The 24,429-nt window shown below is 44.8% G+C and overlaps 2 protein-coding genes across 3 annotated transcripts in view; one reads left to right on the top strand and one right to left on the bottom strand.

Moving 5' to 3' along the window:
• Positions 1-24,429, top strand: part of mRpS17 (mitochondrial ribosomal protein S17) — a 196,905-nt gene that overhangs the window by 88,457 nt on the left and 84,019 nt on the right. The gene's annotated exons all lie outside the window — the stretch shown is intronic.
• The window catches only part of tei (irregular chiasm C-roughest protein teiresias), a 321,318-nt gene that overhangs the window by 215,008 nt on the left and 81,881 nt on the right, over positions 1-24,429 (bottom strand). For both annotated transcript variants that reach the window (XM_076620193.1, XM_033335069.2), the window contains exon 3: positions 20,258-20,302. In XM_076620193.1, coding sequence (XP_076476308.1) covers positions 20,258-20,302 — 45 coding nt within the window. The remainder of the gene's footprint in view (positions 1-20,257; positions 20,303-24,429) is intronic.

The raw sequence follows: 24,429 nt of genomic DNA, 5'->3' as shown, positions 1-24,429 counted from the left end.
AGAACCCGAATAAAAATGGTACGGGAAGCGATAGATAAAAGAAGAAACGTGTTGCGCTGCTTTCATAATCGGTAAAAATAGCATCGTGCAAAGCAGTGTCAAATGTAATCCAGATGAACTGTGCTGGCTAGCGTTCGTCCAACACTCTGATGGTATAGGACGCGTCAAACTCGCAATAGCGCAAATACCATGACGAATATATTCAAAGCAATACGTTCGTCGAGGATGGAAAACAGGAGGGAAACGAACGAGACATCTTCGTTGGCGACACAAATAAAAAGACTCGAACATGGAGGAAATTCGCGTAAATCCTGATTATTCGCAGCTTTTTGGATTTCTCATTCCGTATCGACGTTTCCACTTCCTTTACGAAGATTCTTCGAGCGGTTGCCTCGAGGTATAACGATCAAACCGAAGTGGTTGGCGAGTTCTCCAGGCGGATTTATAGCTCGCCTTAAGAAACAACGACCGTCGCCCATTTGTACCTCCGGCAAAGATCGTTATCCTTCGAACGGGCTCCGATAATTTAAAAAAAAAACCGATGATATATCGCCGGTCATTAATTCGAGTACCGATCGACCCCAGCCAAAGTAACAGGTATTTCTTTTTCCCCTACGCGGCATACGTCCTTGCCCTCACGGCTGACGATTAGAATACGAGTCGTGTCACGCGACAGTCGACCCCATCGCATTCCTCTTACCGCATTCCCGAACGTTCAACCTCTAAACCGTACGCTCCAAGATATTCGAACGTGTTCGTACGGATGCTCCTGCTTGCCCCTTTTCACGCACAGTCTGCGGAGCGACACGTGGCTGAAAACGCCCGTAGTGTCGGTCGAATCGATCGGAAAGGCATCGTCCATCGACGCGACGCAAAGAGAAATTTTTCAGCGGCGTCGACGATCGTTTCTCCGTTTTCTGCGAACCACTCGCGCCGCCCCCTTATCCTCGGGGTGCTACGCGAACTTTATAACGCGAGAGGAAGTCAGCGGTGGGCGATGGGTAGCGTGGCGCCGCTTGCGTTTCCGTCGTTGAGCATTCCGCCACGTATTTCTTCCACGTACTTCGCCTGTTTGGTGTACAGCTCGTTCGTCACGAGGGCAAACCACCGTCGATCGTGTGACGACTTCGTTTCGCATGGAAATACGACGCCACAACGAACTGCGTGCTTAAGAAATCTTCCGGTTACGTGCCCTCGTGACAGCCAGAAGTCGATGACCGATAGTTACGTATGGACGTGTACGATCGTCGTTAGCAGTTAGAGCGACTCGAAGTGCGTTTGGGGAGGTAGTTTCAGGTTGTTCCGAGAGATGGAATGTATATATATATATATATATAGTGTATAGTCGTCGTCTAGTTTCGACGTGTAATGGACGCCAATGGGTTAGGTGTGTTCGGTTCTCTGTCGAAGTAAATTCGACTGCCTGATTGCCTTCGCTTCTTTTAATATCGACGAATAAGATACAGCGAATATGTTGATGCGAGTATCTTACGATTAACGTCGATATAGAAGACGTAGTTTTATACGTAATAAAATAAAAAATAAAAGAATGCTTTGCCGAGGGATCGAAATTTTATTCTAAGATATAGCGCGAGGTATCGGAGAAGATTTGATTCTCGTATTTTTCTCAAGATCCGGTCGTAAATCAAAACGCTGGATCGTGCCAAGTAGAAGGAACGGCGTAAAAATAATTTTAGAACGGTGAGTAAGATTCAGCTCCTCCGAAAACGCTTAAGCCGTGGTTAATCGCTTAATCCATCGACATAGATCTCTTTGTGCGCGCACAATAGGTCAGGATTGATTCCAGTAGACCGTAACTACTTACGCGCCCCTTCCGACGAATATTTCCACGGTGAAAGCCACTCCTCTGATTCGTATCTACGATCGTTATCGGACTGCATATCTAAAAATTATTTTTAACGAGACGATGCATTTGGTTGAAATCGTTCGACCATTCGCAACTGTATATCAGGCGAAAACAAGTTTTTACTTGAAAGTTGCCGAAGATATTACGCGATAACACGTTTGTCGCGTCTCTGGAAAAGAAAATATTTGCATATTTCAACATTTATCAACGCGACACAGTTCGCCGAACATACATAGAAATATTGAATTCACGACACCGGCGAATAATTGCGCCCAGTACGAGTGTTATCTGCCGCCAATAACATCCAACTTTAATAGTACTACCCTCGGAACGACTTACAACTACCCTCTCGTTGCCACAGCACTTCTGCTCTCCTGCACGTGGCTACTTACACGAGCATATCGACCGTAGGAGTTATCTTGTGACGTAATTATAACTTGTAGTTTCTAGTACTTTAGTTCGCGGAGGTTAGTGCAAGGAGGAACAGGAGAAACAGGGGAAGAACAGCGCCGCAGTCTGAGAGATCCCCATTTGCCTGCCTTCGCTGAACAGAGATAGCGCGAAAGAGCGGGACAAACGGACGAGTAAAATGACAGATAAAGGACGAGAGGGGGAGAGAGAGAGAGAGAGAGAGCACGAGAGGTAAATGACAAGGAGGAGTGAGAATATCGTGGTGTTTGTAACATAGAAGGTAAACGAAGAAAAAGTAGAGACGATGGAAAGAACGGATAAAAGTATAAGAATGAAAAAGAGAAGGAAGGAAGACAGAGCTGGAAATTGGAAAAAAGGGAAACCAAGGGCAGAAGCAAAAGGACAGCAGAGATTGGAATGTGATTTCGTGGTTTTCGAACTCTCTCGAAAACAAAGCGGTCATCCACTTCTGTTGCTAGTGTCCCGTTGTTTTTTCCTACGACTAACTGCGAGCAAAAACACAGACGCGAATACTGTATGATCGTGGATACTCGCTATATTTCACGATGATTATTCGTTTTAATTACTGTGTCGAAGCGGTTCCGTCTTCCTATGCGACTAGGAATCGCGCATATAATTGCTGGTTAGAGACAACACCACCAGTCGTGTCCCCTTTGTAACACAAAGCATCGGTGCAACGTTGGATATCAAATATTTGATCCTACCTTTGGCCACGGATAGTCGAGCGAAGAGGAAAAATACTAACGTGGCAGCACTCGAAAGAGATGGAAACGGTGGTATTTCATTTTCGGCAACATATTTGCCCTTTGAACGTCATTGAACCGCGAAACCTTTATCACAGAAGCGTTTCCACACGGTGTAACCCTCGTCTCGACACTTGCAGCGTTGTTTGCTCGCTGTAAAACGGCAACCAACACTTTACACTACGCTTTTTCTTTTTGCTCTGAATCACTCGGAGATATGCGACGAAGTCGCAATTAGCGATTGTTCGCGCTTTCACCAATTAAGGCCGTAGAGATATCGAAAAAGCAAGTGTCGCTTTCTCTATATTCTGTCCCCTGTTTCGCTCTTCTGTTGCAGCCAACGATTTCACGGCTTTTAGTTTACAAGACACTTGACTGGCTGCGGAAACGCAGAAACGAAAGGCGAAAACAGATCGTGGAAAGTTCCTCGCAATTTTACAGTTCACAGATCGAACGAAAACGAAACTAAATTATCTTATTTCCAACTCTTAATACGGTAACTTCTAATTACAACTTTTGTCATCCACTTTTTTTGGCGATATCTTAGACGATACGATCAGAGAAGGTACAAGTCGAACGTTATTTATCTACGTTAATCGCAATGCGGCAATAAGACATCTTATTACGTTAGTATCTATATACCGAGCTACATCGTACGTAACGAGTTATACTAATTTACCCTCTTATACGATATGTACTTCGATGCTTGTCGGAGCAAATATCGTCTCTTTCGACTTGACAAACCACCTATTACCCGCGCCGCTTGTCCGCTCGATAGTTCCATTTTATTCGACGAAACAACCTGCTGGTCGTGTCTGACCAAATACGACGCTATTCTACTTGCCGCGCTAGGACGAATCTATCTTACTTATCTGGTAAGACAGAAGTCTAGACAAAGGTACAAAACATCAAGTCCAATTCTACTGCTTGTCAGATGAGACTCTTAATGCTTCGCTGACCATCCTAGAGTAACAATTTCCTGGCTGATATTATTCATCTTGTAACGCTGTAATGGGAAGAAGGAGAAAAAAGAAAAAGACAAAGGAAAACGGAAAGAAGATACGTTTGTTTCAAAATCTAAATACTAGTGTAGTTATAGATGAATTAAAAAATGATGTTAGGTCAGGTCAGAAGGTAGTTTGATGATTCAAGAAGGGAAGAAGAGGAAAAAGAAAGACGAGGGAAAACGGAAAGAAGATACGTTTGTTTCAAAATCGAAATACTAGTGTAGTTATAGATGAATTAAAAAATGATGTTAGGTCAGATTAGAAGATAGTTTGATGATTCAAGAATTGTCTGTGTTGATGAGAATCCCTTTGATAACAAGTGACAGTAACGGTAAGAGGAGCGAGCTAACCTTTAATATCGTATGACCGATAATTAATTGAGCTCGATGTACTTTGTTCGTAACTCTGTAATTCCGTGGAATTCAAAGAATAGTTAAACAGTGAGGTTAAATTTCGGTGTCAATCGAGAACGAACATATACGATTGAAAGAGTTGGAAAGACGTGAAAATTAGTTGACCAGAAGAGGGAAACTTGTTTAACTGGACTAGAAGCAAATCGCGCAGCTATCAATTCAATTTGGTTTCCGGTTGCTGCAACGCGAGCATGGTGTCGTCTTACAGGGCAAAACAGCCGCCCGTGTATTCGTAATTTTCGTAACACGATACGCAGCACCGTGTGCACTTGGTGCGGGCAAGCGAAAGCACGCGTGCGCTAGTTTACGTGTATCCACGATTGACAAATTTTCAACGAGAGGACGGCAACACGTCTCCTATTAATCCGCCGCTATCGTTTAGAATATGACGTTGTTGCGAACTTTCTGAAACAGCCTGATTAATTTAACTCGAGCTTATGAAATTGCACCCACAGCGAGCTTCATTCGCGCATATGCCGGAACGTACTACGAACCCAAGCAACGGGTACAACTTGTGACAGAAACGCATGGCCGCCCAGCCGGGGAAACACACTTCCGGTTAAACGTCGTGGATCTTTTTCCTTTTTCTTTTTCTTTCTTTTTATTTTCCCCTTGGTAAATCCACGGCATAACCGGATGCCTGTCAAGATTTATCGCTCCTGTAAAAAGACACGAAAGGGGAAAAAATGCTTTTCAACACCCTGACCTTGCTTTTCCCCTTTTACTCTCGTTTCCTCCCAAGGGACCAGCGGCCGGGTTTATCGAACCACGCGAAGAATAATGAATCACACGCGGTACTACATCACCTGTTCCGGCGGGTTTGCGGTTGACAACTTCGAGTCAATCTAGAGCGAATGGCAACGTATACGTTCTACGTTTCTAAGTTTTTAATTACTCGTGTTAAAGAAAAAGAAAAAACGAAATAGCCTGGTACGATCGATTTAGATTTCGATTTTTGATAAAAATGGAAATCGATCGATTTCAGCCACTGTAACGTTCGCGAGTAAATGCAAATGCGATAATTACAATTCAATCGAGCAAAATCGAAAGGATTAATAAACGACAGTCCATCTGATACGAGGGAAATTCTAACAATGTTTCCCCTGTACGGCTTCGATTTTAATACCTACCCGATCATTTGTGACGTTCATCAGCCTGTGTTTGAATATTATAATGTAATTATTATGAAATTATACAATGACAGCGTAATAATCTTCGAGAGAATAATGCGAAAGCTTTTGTAATTGTCACGTCGCTTATTTGACGACTGCCCCTGCGCGGAGTAATTTGCGACAATCTCGTTAATAAATAATTAGAATTATCGTATCGTATAATACGGAGTATTAATCGCATGTCGCCATTATTTATTGGGATCTTACCGAAATTCGCACTTTGGAAGCTAACGTTGAACAGAGGGACGAGAGGAGAGAGAGAGAGAGAGAGAAAGAGAGAAAAGGAAAAAAAGATTATAGCAACGGTGAAGAACAGAAAACGAATAGTACAAAGCGTAAATAACACAGTGCTGAACTTTCTAATTAATAATACCGCGAACGATTAATTATAGAGGGGAAAAACTTTCGAACAAACACGCCGACCGCTTTTTAACGCGGCTGTTGTGGCCGGTGGTTTGGTACAATTTCCGCGTAATTACTGAAGTAATACCAAAACAACTCTCGTTAAAACTATTCTGGCCGAAGTAGGACGATGTCAAGTGGAAGCGGAGGTGAAGGTTTTAGAAAGCTACCAAACGAATAGTAGCGAATAGCGTTTCAATTACTACCCGTGTTATTATTCCGAAACGGCTTAAACTATTTTCAACTTTTTTTGTTAAACGAAACGGAACAACATAGTGTACGTACTATACGATGAATCGGCTTTCCGATAAAATTCAAGAGTTCTCTCGTACAATTCTTGGCAAACGATGCACGCGACGCGTTTTCCCTCCGGTTGTCGGTTCAACTTTGACTTCATCTAGAACGCTTCGTTCCCTTCAGGCGCGTTATCAAACTTCACCCAGATTCCACGGTTGTTCACAGCTGCAGATCCATCGCGAACCGGCTACAGACCTCTTTACGAATTTACAGCTCGCTCTGGCCGAGTTTCATCTGAATTTGCAACTTGAAGCACAACGGTCAACCGACTTCTCACGAGAGACACGACTGTGTACCCACACAATTATGAATCGTATCACGTTTCATGATCAACCGTAGCCTTAATTGGATCGCGTGGACAACGACGATTACGTAACTATTCGAAGGGGATCGTAGTACGTTTACGAGGCAGCTAAATCGAATAAATCATCGATCATTGATCCCGGGATAGCTTCAACCGCCACCGAGTTGATGACAACGAAATCCTTTCGTCGACGACAAAGGGAATATGGAACGACGTATCATCGAACGTGGAATTATCGGCGTGATGGCAGGCTGCGTGAATTTCCTCGACAAGCAACACGTATCGATATTGACGTAGTATCGACCGACGAAAGCGGCGAAACAAATGAAAACGTTAATTCGAAACCAGGTTGACCAGGCATCGAGCTGGACGAGAACGATCGAAAGCTTTGAGCCAGCTCGAGTGCAATAAGAGCCCTGCTGCGCCAATGAAATCTAACGAGCCGCGGTTAATTTTTCTAATTTACGAGAGCTTTCGCTGAATGCCTGAATGACCAGGTTTCACGAGCACTCGCGAGAATTTGATAGTTCCGTCGAACGTTTCTCGTCTGATGAATTGAATTCTCTAAACGATGAAATCACCGGAACGAAATTAATTGCTCGTTCCAACTTATAGCTTTCTATTCATACCGAGTAGAGTTAGGCTAGTTTATATTCCAAAAAAAAAAAAAAAAAAAACGTGCAGATTTATCAACTTATTAAAATAATTGCCCTCGCTGTCTCGGTGGTGTCACGTTATTTCTATCATCTTCTCGGTGTAATATTAAAGCAATACATCGAGCTTGTAAGAAGACGAAGGATAATTTTTCAAAGGATTTTTATAGATTTATAAACTTTGGTCATCGATAATCGTAGTGTTAACTGTAGCGGAAGAATAACGATAGGTATCGTCCTATCTTAAGATATTTTCCTCGCGATAATAAATAACGAAGGATATCCGGTTAAAACGTACAAGTTATTTCATCCAACACCGCATCAATCGTATCTTTTTGATCGGCCTACCGTACGAGTGTTCGTAATTTCGCGATAGCCGATCGTTAGTCGATACTGTCCTCTTCTTCGAAGCCTCGAAGCGCCCTCGAAATGTTCATCGAAAAATCCTCGACCGCGTAACCCACATGCGTCAACCGTTTCCTGTATGCCACTACGACATCGAGCTCGCGTGACGAAAAAGATCAGCGATTATCGATAACTCTTGGAATTTTCAAACGGATCTACGTACATGGTCGACCAACATGTTTCACGATTTCCACCCGACAAATTAACGCACTCGCCGTCGATAATTCCCGAAACATGGGAAAAAAAAGAATTTGAGCAGTTTGCCTTTAAATACAACGTTATCGGGTTACGAACGTCTTCGTCGTCCGTGTATTCGTGAGAATTAAAAGACTCTGCCTCTCTTAGATATCCAGGCGAAAAATTGTCCTTTTCTCAGAGTCGAAATATTGATAATAAACGGTCGCAAGATTCAAGGTACCAGCGGGTCGCTTGTTTTCCTCGAAGAAACGGAACTCTTTCGCCTTTTGTCGAGAACAGGCTGAAAACTTCTTTCGAATACGCGGACGCTGCGGGCTAGCCGAAAGAACACACTAAGAACCGGAGGATTACGGAGGCACGCGGGCTCGAGGTTGGCCAAAAGCTTTTGTCTAGAATTGCTTGAAAACCGGCAATGAGAGTCCTCCGAAACTCTCCCCCTATCCAGACCAATTACCTTCTTTTCTCTCGTCCTTTTCTCCAGTCCTCTCTTTGCCCTTTTTTTCCCCTCGAGGTGTCGCGAACCTCATCCCGCGACAGAAATTTCGTTCGCGTTCAATTTTAGCCGCGGGATAAGGGATAAATGCCAAAGTCGTCCGTCTCTGTCGTTTTTCTCTCACCCTCTGTTCCTCCTCTCCTCCTACTTACCGTTCCGCCGTCCTTTGCCAGTCCCTTTCACGCTTACTCCTATGCCCTCTTCTCTTTGCCAGGGCTAGGCTCGTGACACGTTCGAGTATCACGCGGAATTAAAAGAAGACGAGCAGACGTTTTCGTTTCACGCTTCGCAACATATATGGTTTCGACGAAATCGAAAAGCAGCTTACCGTAAAGCGTACTGATCCGTGAAAGTGTTAGGGCGTGTAGGCTTTTGCAATTTTATACGCGTCGTTTCGTACGCTTCGGTTTTAGAATTATCGAGTTAATTAATCTGCTGCACCATTGATCCTTTTAGTTTGCACAGGCTTAAGAGATTACGTTGGAATTAATGATTCTTCGAATGTCACGTATACCTATATCCAGTCACGTATACCTATTTGTATGCCACACGGAGCCTCTAAATCGTAATCATCGAATTCTGGATAAACCCTCGACGTTTAAGAATTCAGGCAACCAGCGAACGCGCTACTCAAACAGACGCAGCCTACGAAATTAAGTCTGGGTATGGTTCTCTGTTTAATGTCGCCTTTTCAACCACTCTACGATTAGTACGACCGACCAAAGTGTACAGTGTGCACGAAGGAAATGGAAATAAGAAGACTATGAGAAAGATGTAAGTTCCCATGGACGTATTTTAGAAAAATCGTGCAAGTTTCCAAAAATCAGCGTTGCTAGTTTATGGGATTTTTATGAGACGGTAAAAATTGATCGTTTCAGCTGTTTTGATAGCTTTACGGTTAATTGGAACGCAGGAAAACGACAAAATATGACGCGCGTGTTTATCATCGAACGTATTATCATCGAATACACGATAGCGATAACTCGCGATAGTTCTTCTTTCCCCAAAATTGATACTACGAATCGTACGCTGGCAGGAATACGAATTACCACGCGAGAAAACGTGGCACGAGTTCGTCCGGAGTTGTTACAAATTCCAGCTGCGAGTCGAGAACTTTTAATTCCGCGTGATGTACAGCTGTACCGTACGTACTCTCACTTCGGACCACCGACTGATCGATAACGAGAGTGAAATTGAAATTGGCCGACGCCATATCGGCCGCTGGAAATCCATCGCCCTGGAAATTACACGCCGAGTTAAATATGATTTTTCGACTTCGTTTGCTCGAGTTAAATATCGTATACGCGCTACGGCGAATGCTCTTCCATAATCGAAGGACAAAACGTTGTTTAAGATATTTCAGTAAATTATATTCTCGTTATACGTTAGTAGGACTTTTTCAAATCAAAGTGTCGTTCGTGAAACGTTCGATGCGTAAAATTTGCATAAAGTTTTCAAACAGAGTCTACCAAATCGTTGTACTATCGCAGTCACGGTGTCAACAACCGTGCAAAGTAGTAGGGAGAACAGAGAGTTACAACGGGAACGCGCGTAGTCTGCAGCATAGAGCAGAGAGTTAGATGGTACAACATACACAACGCACGCATCAACTCGTACAACTGAAGCACACAGATATCGGTAAACCACAACAGTCAGCAATCATCTGCAGTCTCTCATTTTACACGATCCTAAATCCATTCGCACTTGGATGGCCTCTCGAATCGGCGAGAGAAATTTAAACGATACCATCGTTCGATCTGCGATCTTAAAATACCTAGATCGTTTGTACGCGATGAAAAAATTCATTTCGCGATCGTTCTCTTCGCGATCGTGTCTCGTTCGAAATTCTCTCCTGAATCGATCGTGTCGCGACGATCGTCCTTTCGACCGATCTTTTATCTGGAACAATGCATTAAGAGATAGGGTACTTTATTCGAGCGATCGAACGATTCACGCGTTTCCTGCAGGTAGCTGTCGCTACCTCGCTAATCGAAGAATGGAGAGTCGGCGAGAGGGAAAGAGGGTGTCGCGAGGTCGCGCAAAAGCGTTGGCCCAATTTACCACCGCAGCCAATTAGCCCGACATTCGGTTCTGTGCCCGTATTCAAGACGACCCTTACGTTATTCCAGCCATTTGGAATTGCAACACGCAGCGCAGTAATTCCTTCCACGAGCGCGTACTATGTACACGACGTACGTATATATACGTAGAGACCGGCAACTTCATGCGCTCTGTTATTACGTTGGCCACACATAGATGCACACACAGGGCGAATGGCAGGGGTGCTTAAAGTTGGACGTTTTGGTAATTCGACGCCACTCGTACACGGGTACGGCCGTGTAACCGGCGGCCAGGCCGGCTGCTACAAGCGACAATTAGAATCTGTTTGCATAATCAAGATAATAATGGAAATTCTGAATGGCGCGCGGGGGATTATTTTGGTCCGCCGCGGTATATGTATATACAACGATATAGGCGAAAAGGAAGCAATACCGTGTTATTACGCTGTCAGGAAACGAAACCGAATTCGCGTCAACTGCAATTGCTTACTATTTTGCGCGGCAAATCTTGCATCTCCGATCTAATAACCCGTATCGCGATACATTTCTCGCGGAATAAAAGAGAAAAGGTTGATCGTATTACGAACGAAATGCTCACGATTTTCAACGATATCTCATCGACTGAATTATCGTTCTGGGATTTCTATTCCGTATATTCCATTTCTAAGATGTTTACCTGGAAAGGGGAAAATCTTGCGCCTTAATAGTACCGTAACAGGATCATTTGTCACCGAATGTTATTAGCACGGAAGGACACCCTACGCGGACGACGAAACGTCCTTAGATAACGTCTAACTAACGATTGTACGACCGATCATCACCCTCTGAGCGACCAGGCAAAGCGCGTAGGCAAAGGAAAAAAGTCAGTCGATATCCTCCGGTCCAATCGGCTGGTCCGATTTCATTACAACCCTCGACCGTATGCCTATTCTCGGCCGAAGCCCTGTACGAATCCGGGCGGCGCGATTGATCGCCCATAACAGGTTCACCGATGGAAAGAAAGAAAAGGGAATACGGGCCGAGCGAAAGGCGAACCGTCCTGTTGGAAAGTTGAAAATAATAAATTGTTGCCATTAGCAGCGAACGCGGGGCTCTAACTGTCCGTCCAGATGGCAACTGTACGACGGAGAGAGGCGAGGCTTTCGAACCAATTTATCCCTTTGGCCGGTGAATTCCCCGTAGCTGTCATCGGTGATAATTCTTGTCCGGCCCTCGTTTCAGCTATCCGACCGGAGCGTGCGATATCTGTACCGAATGTAGAGTAACTACTGGCGGTGAAATAATTTCGTGACACGAGCAGGCGTCGTGGTAATAAAAAAGAGACAAAAAAAGGAAAAAAAAATGGAAGAGAAGAAAATAAAGCAGCGACGCGACGCGAAAGGATGAAAAAGGGTGAGAAAAGGGTGCGTTCGTGAGCGGAAACGAGACAAATTATCGCGCGACGTGTTCCACCCCTGTTGGTACGAACGCTTTTCCGGCAAAGTTAGCTCGCCAAAGGTATCGGTTCGAAGGATCGCGTTACTTCGCTTCTCGAGGGTAATGCTCGGTCGATTACGACGCTCTTTTCGCGTTCTTGGGATTAAACGGTGTAACGAAAGAGCGTGCGTTTGATTGGATTCGTAAGAAGAACCGAAGGTAACGATGAGAATCGACGGACGACGTGTCGTTTATGCAAACTTTAACCGAAGACATTCCGGTTGGTTTCGCGAGAACGTTTTCTTCTCGTCGACTCTGAGATATCGAGTTTTACGAATCGACCAACTCCTGAAGTTTATTCCGACCTCGATCGAGATAAGTTTATTCTGTTCGGCACGGATCAAGTCGAATACAATACCATTCGCGGATACCAGTTTGACGTGTCTTCTTGCCAACGAGGAACTTTGGTCAGATTCGAATCGACAGACGACCAGAGTCAGCGGAAAAGTCAGAAAGACGTACTTTGAACTTGTTTCTATACGGCCTTTACCGCTCTTTGCGACTAAGAAATATCTTTCTAAATCATTTGGAAATATTTTTTGATCGATTCAAATAATCGATAAGAGGCAGGAACGGTCGTCGTTCTTATACCGCGCGTACGCTCTAAACACACTCGACGTTTCGAACAAACTTTCGAACGCTCGGTGATACAGTTTCACGAAGACCAAAAGAATTCCGCTCGAACGGTACGATCTTCCGAGTTTCGTTCCGTTTCGCGTACAAAGAAGAAGAAAAGCGATCTATGAAGAAGCAGTGGATACGCGAGTTCCTTCCGTTCGTGTCTTTGAAAATGGCAGCACGGGTTGTTGCGCGTGTCGTAGAACGGATCCGGATGCAATGCCGTGTGAAATAAAGTAGGCGTGAAATAGACGCGTTCTTGACGCGGATTCCTCTTTCCTCTCGTTTCCGTAACGTGTAAGAGTGCAAATGTGTCCTCGCGTAAGAGTGTAAGTACTCGGCTCGCAGCACGAGCACGGAAAGAACGTCGACGCAATCGTGTGACGAACTGCCGGCAGAGCGGCCGGATGCCATTTTACGAGAATTAATGTAAACACAGAGAAATACTCGAGCGTGGTAAATTGACGAGAACAAATTAGATCTCTCGTCATGAAATTAACACCCGTCGTGGAACGGAGCGTCACGTCGTTTCGATCGTGACACGTAATTATTCCCCGCTTTTTCGTTTTACCCTGTATTTTCTCTCTCGCGATTTCTCCCTCTCTCTCTCTCTCTCTCTCTCTCTCTCGCTTTCGTTTCTCTCTCTTCGTAATCAACTTTTCGAATTATTATCAAACCGCGATCCACGTTCATCTCTATCGTCGTATAATATTTTAAAAGGAATATCAATGATTTCGTACGTTGTTGATCTTCGTGACGCGTGTTTGTTCCACGATTTTTACGAAAGCATTTTGGCAACCTGTTGTTCCTACTATGTTGCGAAATAGTTTCGTTATTAAGGTATTAAAAGAGCTTGCACGGCGCTTGGGATTTTAGTAATTATGACTAGTTTATGAATATGAAACGTATCACATCGTTACAGAGCATTATGCTATTTAATATACCATTACCGTGATACACTATTAAAACATATTACATCGTTTAACAGCTGCAATTACATCCAGTATTGTTCTATCTAAATTCTCTCTGTACGTACGTTACTGCCTTTCGTCTAGCATACTGTATCAACTATCGTTCAACGAGATCTATACCCAAAATCTTTCTCTCTCGAAATTATCATCGAATGGCTGATCCAAACGAGCCTCGCGAATGATTTTCGGAATTGGTCGATGCGAGTCTGCGATACGTCGAAGTAAATTAATTCCCGGAACAAGGAAAGAGAAACGATGATGTAACGCGAGTGCAAAAACAACGTGCAGGTTTAAAAGAGGAAAAGTATACGAAAAGACGTCTGCACTTAATTTCGTAGCGCTAATAAGGTTACGCTGAAACAGTGCTTCGTATAGCCGTGCTTTCGCTTTCGCGTGTAAGTTAATACACGTTAAAAGCAGAAACGCTTTCCGTAGCTGCAGAAACAAAGATAAGTATATTAAACGGATTTCAAGTGCTTTCTGTTGCTGCGGCAACAAAGATAAGTGCATTAAACGGATTTAGTTTCGAGGCCTGGGAGAAGATGACGAGCCACTTTGTTAATTGAGTTTTGCCCTTACGATACCGGCTGTATACTTCTCCTCCTCGGGGGGTATTAAATAGCGCGGGCTGCATTAGCCCCGACTATCGACGATACTTCCGGTATATCGTGCGAACCGAAGAATATTAATTACTCGATTCGCCCCAACGAGAACCACCGACTTATTTTCCAATTACGATTCGGATAATTAGAACTCTTCCAACGAACGCGGTGGCAGGCAGAAATTGATCGGTCTATTTCGCGCTGAGAAATCGTTAATATGGATTTTGAATTGCTGCCGTAATAAAGGCTGTCGTAAGAGGACTCGTTTGAGAAGGAAAAATCCGCGCAGAAGAGAAAAGTTTATATGTATCGAGTTGGCAACTAAGTTATTGCGGATTTTGTAATTAGATGGTAATGACAAAATCCTCAATCGCTCGGTTGGCAACCCAATAGTTCTTTAAAGTGCGTATAAATAATCTATGTGGTCGGAATTCGTATAGTAGGTATCCAGTGTGCACTCGCTCTCCGTATGATTTTTCGTCCATTACGGTAGGAATTCAATCGACAGAAGTTCGTTTGATCTCGTTCATTCGAGAACGATTAAAATTTCGTTGAAATAAACGAAAGCCCTGTAAATGCGACGAAGGAGTTGTAAAAGTCGGGCGCGGATTATGCGAAAATGTGACAGAGATTTAACTCGTTTTAACTTTACGTACGAAATAGTACATTTTTCTGTTCGTTAATTATACTTTAACGTATGAATTTCTCGTTTGCGAGTCAAGTGAAAAGTGGCCTCGTTCGACCATTATCGGTGGATAATGGCTAGCAAGCCTGAACGATATCCTTTCCCCTGCCGGTGTGTAAAAGGAGGACCACCTTGCGTCTATGAAATCAGCACAGCACCGTAATTATCTCGACTTCCGTGAACTCTGCAAACTTCGGTATTACGAGATTCAAATCGAATTGCAGAAACTCGACAGAATGTCGCTTCTCTGCATCTGCTACCGACAATGCTCACCGCTCGAGCGCGAATCAACGTAAAACGGCGACGTCTCGCCAAGAAGCGAGTTCGCAACTTCCCGACCTCCTTACCGTATTTCATCGGATTCTTTCGTCGCGCGACACTCTCTCCCTTCTGTGTTGCTGGCATCGTGCTCCACGTTCCCGCGTCTCCCTCTCGTCGATATGATTTCGTAATCTGCGCCAAGTCGCCGGCGACAGCCGCGGAACGAAATACCGCGAGCCGGTCCGAAGTAAAACACGTCGAAACGTTCGAATGCCAATAGCGAACTCTCGCTTTTTTCTTCGACTCTACGAGATTTATCGCGCGACAGCCGTTCTTGTTTACGAACGAACGGTCAAACGAAGAGCAAAAGCTTTTCCCTCCGAACATGGGGTGAAACTGATACGAGAAGTCGAAGAGCAAAACGTTAATTGCGAATACGTATCAAGAGGTAATGGGTTCATGGCAACGCAGAATTTTTAATCTCTATCTCCCTTTTACAGAGACGATTGTGGAAAAAAGACGAGTCCCTACAGGCCAGCCCCACTAGCCATTGGCCTGTGCAACCGAATGGCTCGTGGATAGTTAAATTCGTTTTCATTTCGTTCCGTTTCGTCTCGTTTATTTTTCCCTCGATTTCGCCGTGGCTGGTTTTTCGAGCTGACGTTAAAAGGCGCTGGCCAGGCGGCTGCTAGCCGATCGGACATTTTACAGCACGCGTTTTAATGCGAATGCAATTTTACCGCAGTCCTTTAAGCACGATACGCGAATGCATCTACGATGGTGCTGCGTTAACGGCGATTTGGCTTTTTAATTCCTTATAATAGTCTTCCTTGTATAATATTAGCGCGGATTATAGTATTCCGTGCGCTATTTCACCAAGGTACGCGTGTTATTTCTATCAAAATTTTATTCGAGCCCTGAATTTGATTACATAGAGGACTTTTAAATCTGTCGTGCCTTGCACTCGATACAGCGTTACAGTTTGGAACATCGACTGACCCTAACCAACCCTACTGATTCTTGGAACTGACTTAAAGATAAACAAATGTACCAGTCATCCTCGACACAGAGAAACCTAGTCGATATCTTCTAAACATATATCTTGCTCGATGATCGATAGGAAAACTGATCAAAGTCCTGTACCACGACCATTTAGAGGAACGATGCTCTTACGATCCGCTGCGAAAGGCCAATGGCCTGTGCGATGCCAAACTGCATTAGGAAAAAATATCGGTGCAATGGATCTGTTAGGGAAAAATCGGATGAAAAAGTTGCGGTCACGTCGCAAGTTGGGAATTAATGAACGACCGCTCCGCGGTCGAACAAAGAGGCAAGCTATTACGCGTTTGTCGTACAGCGGCGAAGACAGCCAGAGTGCACGGTCTCGCGCGTCGAATTAATTAAACTGAACGCATTGTCCCCGCAGGCCATTTACCCGGAATATCTATAAAGCAGCTTCGTGCCTCGAAGGGACTCATTACGAAAATTGATACAGATCTCCGGTTCATCCGACGCAACCGGTTCATCAAGAGAACTCTGATTAAACAGACGATTCCAACCAATAGGGAGAAGACGATAGAAGAGTACCAGGTAGACTAAAAACAAGTTGAAAGTGAGAAAGGGTAGTAACAAAGAGAGTTAGAGGAGGGTTGTAAGGGAGAAGGGAAAGGGAAACAAGCAGCCAGGCAGAGGGGAAATGATATTGAAAAGGGAATTCAGAACAGAACCAACGGTGATCCTCCACTTTTCGCAATTTCTGGCCAACCTGACCGAAAAGGAGAGGCACCTTACAACACCTTACCTACTCGATTCTGGTCCATAGCCGCGCACAGTAGTTACTAAACCGATGGAGGAGAGGATAAAACGAAGCAGGGACCGGCGAACTAATCAGACTCGGCCAACCGTAGTCGTTTCCCCGGAGAAGCGGATGCTTCCTCTCGGCGGACAGGATAATTTAAACTTTCCTACACGATGCACCGCGTCCACGTATCTCGATCACTCCGCTAAACAGAATTAGATACGAGCATCAAATTCAAACGTTAACCATCTCGCCGTCTTGTCTCGCCACGGTATGCGCATCCTCTCCTCTCTGCCGTCTGATCCTCGATGGATCGTTTTGTCTGCGTCCTACGAACGGAGTTTCCATTTCCGTTTCGTCTATGCTCGCGTGAAATTCGCATAACTGCTGCATACGTTTCCAAGATAAAAGCTCTCGTCGTCGACGTCTGAAATACGACGATGAAAAAGACCCCGATGGAACTGTCCCGTACGTGCGCGCAGACAATTTAAACTTTCCTTTCCAGCACGAATATCATTCGAGGGTTAATTACCGGTTGGATATGGCGAGCTGATCAGCTTCGTTCCGTGTCGTGCGTTCCTATATAGACCCGAGATTGCATCCCCGGGAATCTGTTTCCAACTCGAATCAATGATTCTTAAGCTACGAATAAGGCCAACGATTTCTCATTTCGTTGCTCTTCTTTCTTCTTTTAGAAGTTCGAGTAAAGAGAAAAGGAACGTACAACACACGGTACGTGTTGGGTCTCGTTTCACGTACGGAGTATGAAAGAATTTGCGCGTGTGTTAAATCTCCTTTGGTGACAAAGGAAGAGAAGAATTACACAGTATCAATAAATAAACCCAAGCTGATTCGTACGACAGATCGTAGTCTAACGTTTTACCCGGTTTTACCGTGAGCTACAAATTCGGATAAAGCATATGTAGCTACAGCGCGCTCTATATCCTTACCCGCTCTCGTCCTTTCTCGTTTCGAATTCCGCCATAGCCCGCGTTTTTTCTCGTTCGATTTCCACCGCATTGCTTCTGTTTTCCACCGATCCACCACCACCGTTCCTTCAGTTTTTCCCCAAATATTTTTCATACTCCGGTCCACCGCGTTCATATCGACCACCGATATAGGTAAAACCACGCGGTCAAACCGCGATTATATCGACCGTAAACGCAAAAAAAAAAAAAAAGGAAGAAACGCCGACCCAGAATCCGGACCGAAACGCGTATATATAAATCGCGATCGAATATCGATCGCCGAGGTATGTGGTACGTACACGTATACCTGTGAAGAGCACGAGTCGGATGGGCACATGCGATTCGCTGTACGGCGGGACGTGGATTTTCATCGAGGCCGGACTCCAAAGCTCACCATCGACGGATCCGATCGAACTTTCGTTCCGTCTTCCCGTTAAACCTCTTCCATCGAACTGCGTCGGTTCGTTTAACGTATAAACCTTTCCTTCCAACCCACCCTCCACTCAGAAGACACCGAATGTTCAATTAAGGCGATCCCTTTCGAACGAGCCGGATTCAAGAGGACCGGAATCAACGTTAAAACTCGACGTCCGAAAGGTTTGGCGAAGCGCACGCGCGTCCTTTAGGGTGCTCGCGTGAAACGGAGAAGTGAAAAATTCACAGATGACACGAAAACCGAGGCAATTTAACTTTTACGACGAAGTTGAAAGTGTGGTGCGCGCGTGCTTGAGCCCCGGCGAAGCTTTTGACGAAAGCCACCGGGTATCGGCGGTCAGGGGAAAAGGACTTTACCGGAACTGCGCCTAACGGAATACGTTACTTCTTAATCCGTTTCTGGCGAAAATGTGCCCAGGGAAAACGAACCGAAACGTTTGATGGCGCGATCGGGTTTAACGATGATCAAAAAATATTTCAGTTTCTACGATAAAATATATTTTCAACGTCCTCCTCCGAGGGCTTCGATACGAAACAACGGGGAGGATCCTTTTTCCAGCCGGGCTGATTATTCATTTTTCCACTTTCACCGAAAGCTTGCGAGAAAGTTTGTTCGTTGAAACGCGTAATACTCGTTAACGATCGATTAAAGTCGCTTCGATTAACCAAATATCGCGCGATGGGAAAATCGTTTTGTAATATTCTCGGTACAAAGCGGTCAAGTTGTTCGATTTTCAAACATTCTTCTCTCTTTTTTCGCTTTTTCTTTTTTCGTTTCGTTGGAACCAGCAATAGAACCGAATCCGCGTAACGTGGTTAACGTCAAAAACTACGCTGTATTGTACGCGACCTACATTGTATACGTAACTATGGTCCGGAAAGGACATAACGCTGGAATCTCGTAACATGTGTGCGCATACGACGGCAAACTTTCCGCCCGACGACGCGTATAAAAAATCATCGTCTCGTCTTCCTTTCGTTTTCATCTTCCGGATACATGGGTGCGATAGACCGGGACGATATCTGGAATTTGTGCGAGAATTTCTCTCGCGTCCGTCAAGCACGTGGATCTACGATAGTACGCGTCGACGTTACGTTGCTGGAATCGAGGCTGGCACGGTAGCACGAGGAAATGAGAATTTTCGAATTTAGGAAATCGTAAACCACGGAAATTTCGTTATCCAGCTGCAACAGAGTGCGCGTATCACGCGGGTTAAAAGTATCGGCGCGGGGTGAAGTGAAACGAGTCAACGATTTACGAGGCTGACAGTCGTGCTTTAACATCTTTATTTCGCAGCCACTCTCGCCGAAAATTTATCGCCGGTCCGTTCATCTTTCCGTGGCCCGCGCAATTACAAAATACCCTCGTTAATCGAGAGGCTTACGTCAATTACGCTAATGAGCGGCGCGAAACGAACGCGAACGGCCAAGTTGTCATTACTCGAAAAATTAACGCTTGAACCGGCCCGCGGCTCTTCCAACGCGCTACGTATCCGTTTAAAGGTACGCCCCGTTCCAATTTTCCGTTTCGAATTTAATTCTGATCACTCGTTTACGGTCGATCGAATTATTCGGCCGCCTTGTCTCCTTTGCCGTCCGATCTTCCCTAAATCAACGTATCAAATTGCCACGTTTTTACTTACGAATATCTTTCGTCGCTCTTTCGAAACGTTTGCGAAACGAAAGGAAGATGCGGTAAAACAGTGTAAGTACAACGTGGGACATACGTTCTACCGCATGCTAGAAATCTGAGTTACGCAAACCACATGGATTGTACCGGTTCAGCTGTAAATCTTTGCATATTTTATAACTGTTAGTTTTCCTGTACGTGTGTAAGCAAGAAATACGTGTATCGCATCCGAAAAAAAGAAGAAGAAGAAAAGAATGTTTCAAGCCCGTTCTATCGCGTTATAAAAGACCGTCTTATACGAAAGTCCACGGTACCAACGAACATCGACGGAGTTGTCGACGGCTCGTAAACGACTAAATAAACTCACCACCGCTCCTCGGTGTGTCAGTGGGGCCAGACCGTTGTCGCAGTCCTGAAACAAAGAAAAACATTGCATCGTTACTTTACGAACAATGTATTGTGTGCAGATAAAACTGTGAAAATAAATTGTTCCGCGGAAAACGGATTCCGCGGGGGACGAAAATCCAGCGAGATCTTTCGAAGTCTATGGTCGAGGCCTTTTCTCTCCCTCCCTTGTAACGTGATAGCTGGATTAATTTTCAGAAATATTCGAAAATTACCGCGAAACTTGGCCGACCGTGGCAACCGCTCGAGCGAAACGTACCCAATGGATGCTCGCTCGTAAGCTGATGCGCTCCCGCATTTTAATGAGTTTCATTTTTTTAATAATTAACACCGGCTGGTTCCGGCTGGAACCGGATCGCTTCTCTACATCCTCCTGGCTACAACGAAAATTCCCTGCAATTCGTCGGCAAGGTGAAACGACGGGGCCACGATGAATCTTGAGATTCTCTTACGCAAGTTCCTGCCGAGAAAAAGGACGAAAATAATAACGAACAACTGCAGAAGGAATATTAACGGATTTATGACACAGAAGATGGTCTACTGCTCGCGTTTGCTTGGGTTTATGACACGGTCGCGAATCTTCCGTTAGTTTCGAGCCGAGGAATTTTCGTTTTGACAGCTGACAGCCGGTGAAAAGAAGGATGGTGTTCGAAGGGGAAGCAGAAAGCGAGGCGCGTTAGTTTCATTCCGGGCCGCTATACGTGATGGACGTTTTCGAATATTAGGCTCGGTCGGAAGGAACTCGTCGATGGTACATTCATCGATGGTATATTAATCGAATGTAGCGGTTATCTGGCAAACGAGAAATTCAGTGTAACGGTTTCGTTCCCGTTAAGAATTAATCGACGCTTTCTAAGATCGATACATTTTCGTTTATTAATATCTTTGTATTTAGGTGAATCAGTTAAGATCGACGAGCGACTATATCAGGCGACTGTCGTCGTATTTTGAGATTAGTCGAATTTTGAGATCGATCGAGAAAGCGTAAAAATTAGGTCAGCAACGGTGTTCAAATAATTAGAGAAACGCAATTTGCGTGTCGACAGAAGTTGAAGCGTTAATTCTGTGTCACCGACAACGAAAAAATACGAGAGGAACTAATACGAAACTATTACATATTTTAACGGGATCTGAAACCCGTCAAACGCACGGTATCTCTGGCGTAACAAGCGAAATTCACGTGGCAGACTCTGGCCGAAGAAAATCGTAAAGAATCGGCGTTGGAGGGGACGAGTGGAGGGCGCGCGAGGTGTTCCAGCTGACTTTTCTCACTCGAATCTTCGGTGTTTCTCGTTCGTCGAACATAAACGGCAAAGTTAACGTACTTACAGCTCCCTATCGGAGCCAGATCCCCATCGTGTGCGCCGGTTTTATATCTCCTTCCTTTGCCACCCTCTCCAACGCTCCACCCAGTCCTCCACGACCTTCGCCGCCGCCTGTATAAGCGCGAACCCCCGCCCCCGTAACTTTCGCATTCAAACTTTATCTACGGTACTTTTTGAGCGCAACGTCAACTCTACATCCCGCATGCCAGTCCTCTCAAACTCGCTGAATTACAAATCGAACGTGGCACCCTGTGTACGAAGAAGGGAAAAGGGGAATAAAAGCGTCGCGAGCAGCGGCGGAACGAAAGAAAACTGAGAGATGGGAGGAAAGATGGAAGGAAAGAAAAAGGAGAAGCTAGAGAAGAGGAGGACGAAGAAGAGGAATAGAAGGTCGGTTTGGGGATCGAGAAGGAGGCAGAAACGAGGGTATTTCAATCTCGTTCGTTGCCTCTACGCCACTCCGACGCATCGAGTTCGAAAACTTTCGCTTCTCGGCTCGTCCAGCTGACTGAGTTTTTCGAAGTGGTAAAGAAACCGGATCCTGGTTCAGAGATCGTGCACATTCTCGCTGCTCACCTACACGCCACGCCCCCTCTTCCCGTATCTTCCTTCCTCTTTTGCACGGTTGGTCTGGAAAAAGCGGGAATGGCCTTCCGCTCGGCAGTTTGTTTAACGAAGCGACCCGGTAACGGTGGATATTCTTTTTGCCAGCAGATAGGAGAGGGAAACTTTACTCGCTCTTAATTCTGTTTACAGTAGCGACGAAAGCTCGTCAGAAGTTTAGAGAGCGGGATAGATTAACGAGCGTGGTCATAAATCCTCGAATTCCGGGGTCGAAAGGCAGCCAGAGCTGCGTCCACCACGCTGAAAATAACCGTTTACTTTGCCCGTTATCTCGATCGTGGAATGGAACTCTCACTTGCTGTAATTGCATTCCAACCATTGATCATTGTCGTCCTGATAAACCCTACCTTCTTTCCACTGTTCCTTAGATCATAGAGTTAAAAACCGAGCAACGACCGTTCGTAACGGTATAAATCGTCGCGTCTCGAATTTTCTTAAATCTTAGAAATTGGTCATCGCAGAATCTCGCAAACCAAGCATTCTGCGCTCAGTTCGTTCCCATCGTCTTCCTTCGTTCTCTTGGCTCTGCTTCCATACGCCTTCTACGCCACTTCCATTTTCATCTTCTTCCGCTACAAATTAATGGTATCGTCCTCCGACCAATCGCTTTCTACGTGGCATAGATTAAATTTGTCCAAATTTAAATTCGCCAATGACCATTCGTCGTGACGAAGAGCGGACGGTAATGGCTACGTCGCGAGGTTATTTTTATATAATAAAGCAGTGTCTTTACGCGGCTCCCTTAACGGCGTTCCTCGGCGAACGATTTGGCAGAATGGTCGCCGAAAAGTCGTAAAAGTCAACGAGGACGAGAACGATTCGGTGGCAGAACTGGCGCGAAAAAACGAGTGAACCTCGTCATCGAGGCCATATATGGCGGCAGTCGATGGTTGGTCGTTCGTATAGGTGAACGCAACTCGGTTGGCGGGTTCTTACATCCGAACGACAATATGTATCGCACGTATGTGTGGGTCGGGTTGTAAGTTTAACAGAGGAGGGTACCGGCAAACGAGAAAGATAAGAGGAACGTGGGTAGACTCGCTACTTCTCGCTGCCGATAAGAGATCGCACCTAACTTAACCTAGTCTTTGACCTAGGACGAACGACCGGCAGCAACCCTTACCAACGACCTGCCGTTCGCTTCAACTGGTTACGCTCCTAATATCTTTCTACTTTTTGTTAAACAATAGAATTACCACACTGGTCGAATCGACTGGTTTTACAATTTTATTTTAAAATTCCTACTTCGTGTTATACTTTTTCCTCCAACGATGTGATGATGACCTTCGCAAGATAATTAAAAAAATAATATAACGAGTTTTATTTTGTTTCTTATGTATTGAAACTGAAAATAATTTTGTATCAAGTACTGATTTTGCGAATCATAACTCGCTAACGGAAGACGCTACGTAATTTTCTATAAAGTCGAGAACAGAGATAGATAAGTAACGGATTAAATTACGGTGTTTAAAATATTTCTTATACTTGCCCGTTGTGCGTGTTTGCTTTCTATTATCGATTTTTCGAGGATCGATAACGCTAAGAGGCAGGAACGAGTGATTCGCGTAAACGATCCACTAATTGCCCGCAGCACCATGCGAATAATCTGATGATCAGCGGCAAACAAATTGCAGGCGAACACGCGCTACTTAATCCGCCGTATTCCATGATTTTCCAAGAGATCTGCTACGTAAAGAAACAATCGTGTTTGAGGCCCGTTTGTAAAACTTTTCGACGCAGCGTCGAACCGCTTACCGAAACGATAAAACGCGTTATACGAAAAAGAAGAAGAAGAGAAAAAGTTAGAGAAAAAAGCAAAGGGCAGACCTAATTTGGCGAATGAAATGGGACAATAGGCGATGCATCGAAACAGCCGTCGCTATTTAGGAATATTTCGGTGTAATTACTGGTTAATTCGTTTCACGACAAATTTGCTTAACCGCGATCGGCCGCGAATTCACCAATTGCGAAGCAAGAGAAAGAGAAAGAGCGTGTGAGAGAGAGGGAGGCTGTGTAATGGGGAGGAGGTAGAGAGGTAGTTCGGATCGAATGTAATTTACAAAGCGAACGAATTCCTGGCTGTTCCGCGGCGAGTGAATCGTGAAAACACTCTCGGAACCATTTTTATTGAAATATATTTAAAGCATGCGCGGAAAAAAGGTACGACTCCCCTTTTGAAACTGTA

The sequence above is a fragment of the Bombus vancouverensis genome, chromosome 7, assembly GCF_051014615.1.
Source record: "Bombus vancouverensis nearcticus chromosome 7, iyBomVanc1_principal, whole genome shotgun sequence".
Classification (NCBI taxonomy): domain Eukaryota; kingdom Metazoa; phylum Arthropoda; class Insecta; order Hymenoptera; family Apidae; genus Bombus; species Bombus vancouverensis.
This window is presented reverse-complemented; position numbering and strand designations above follow the sequence as displayed.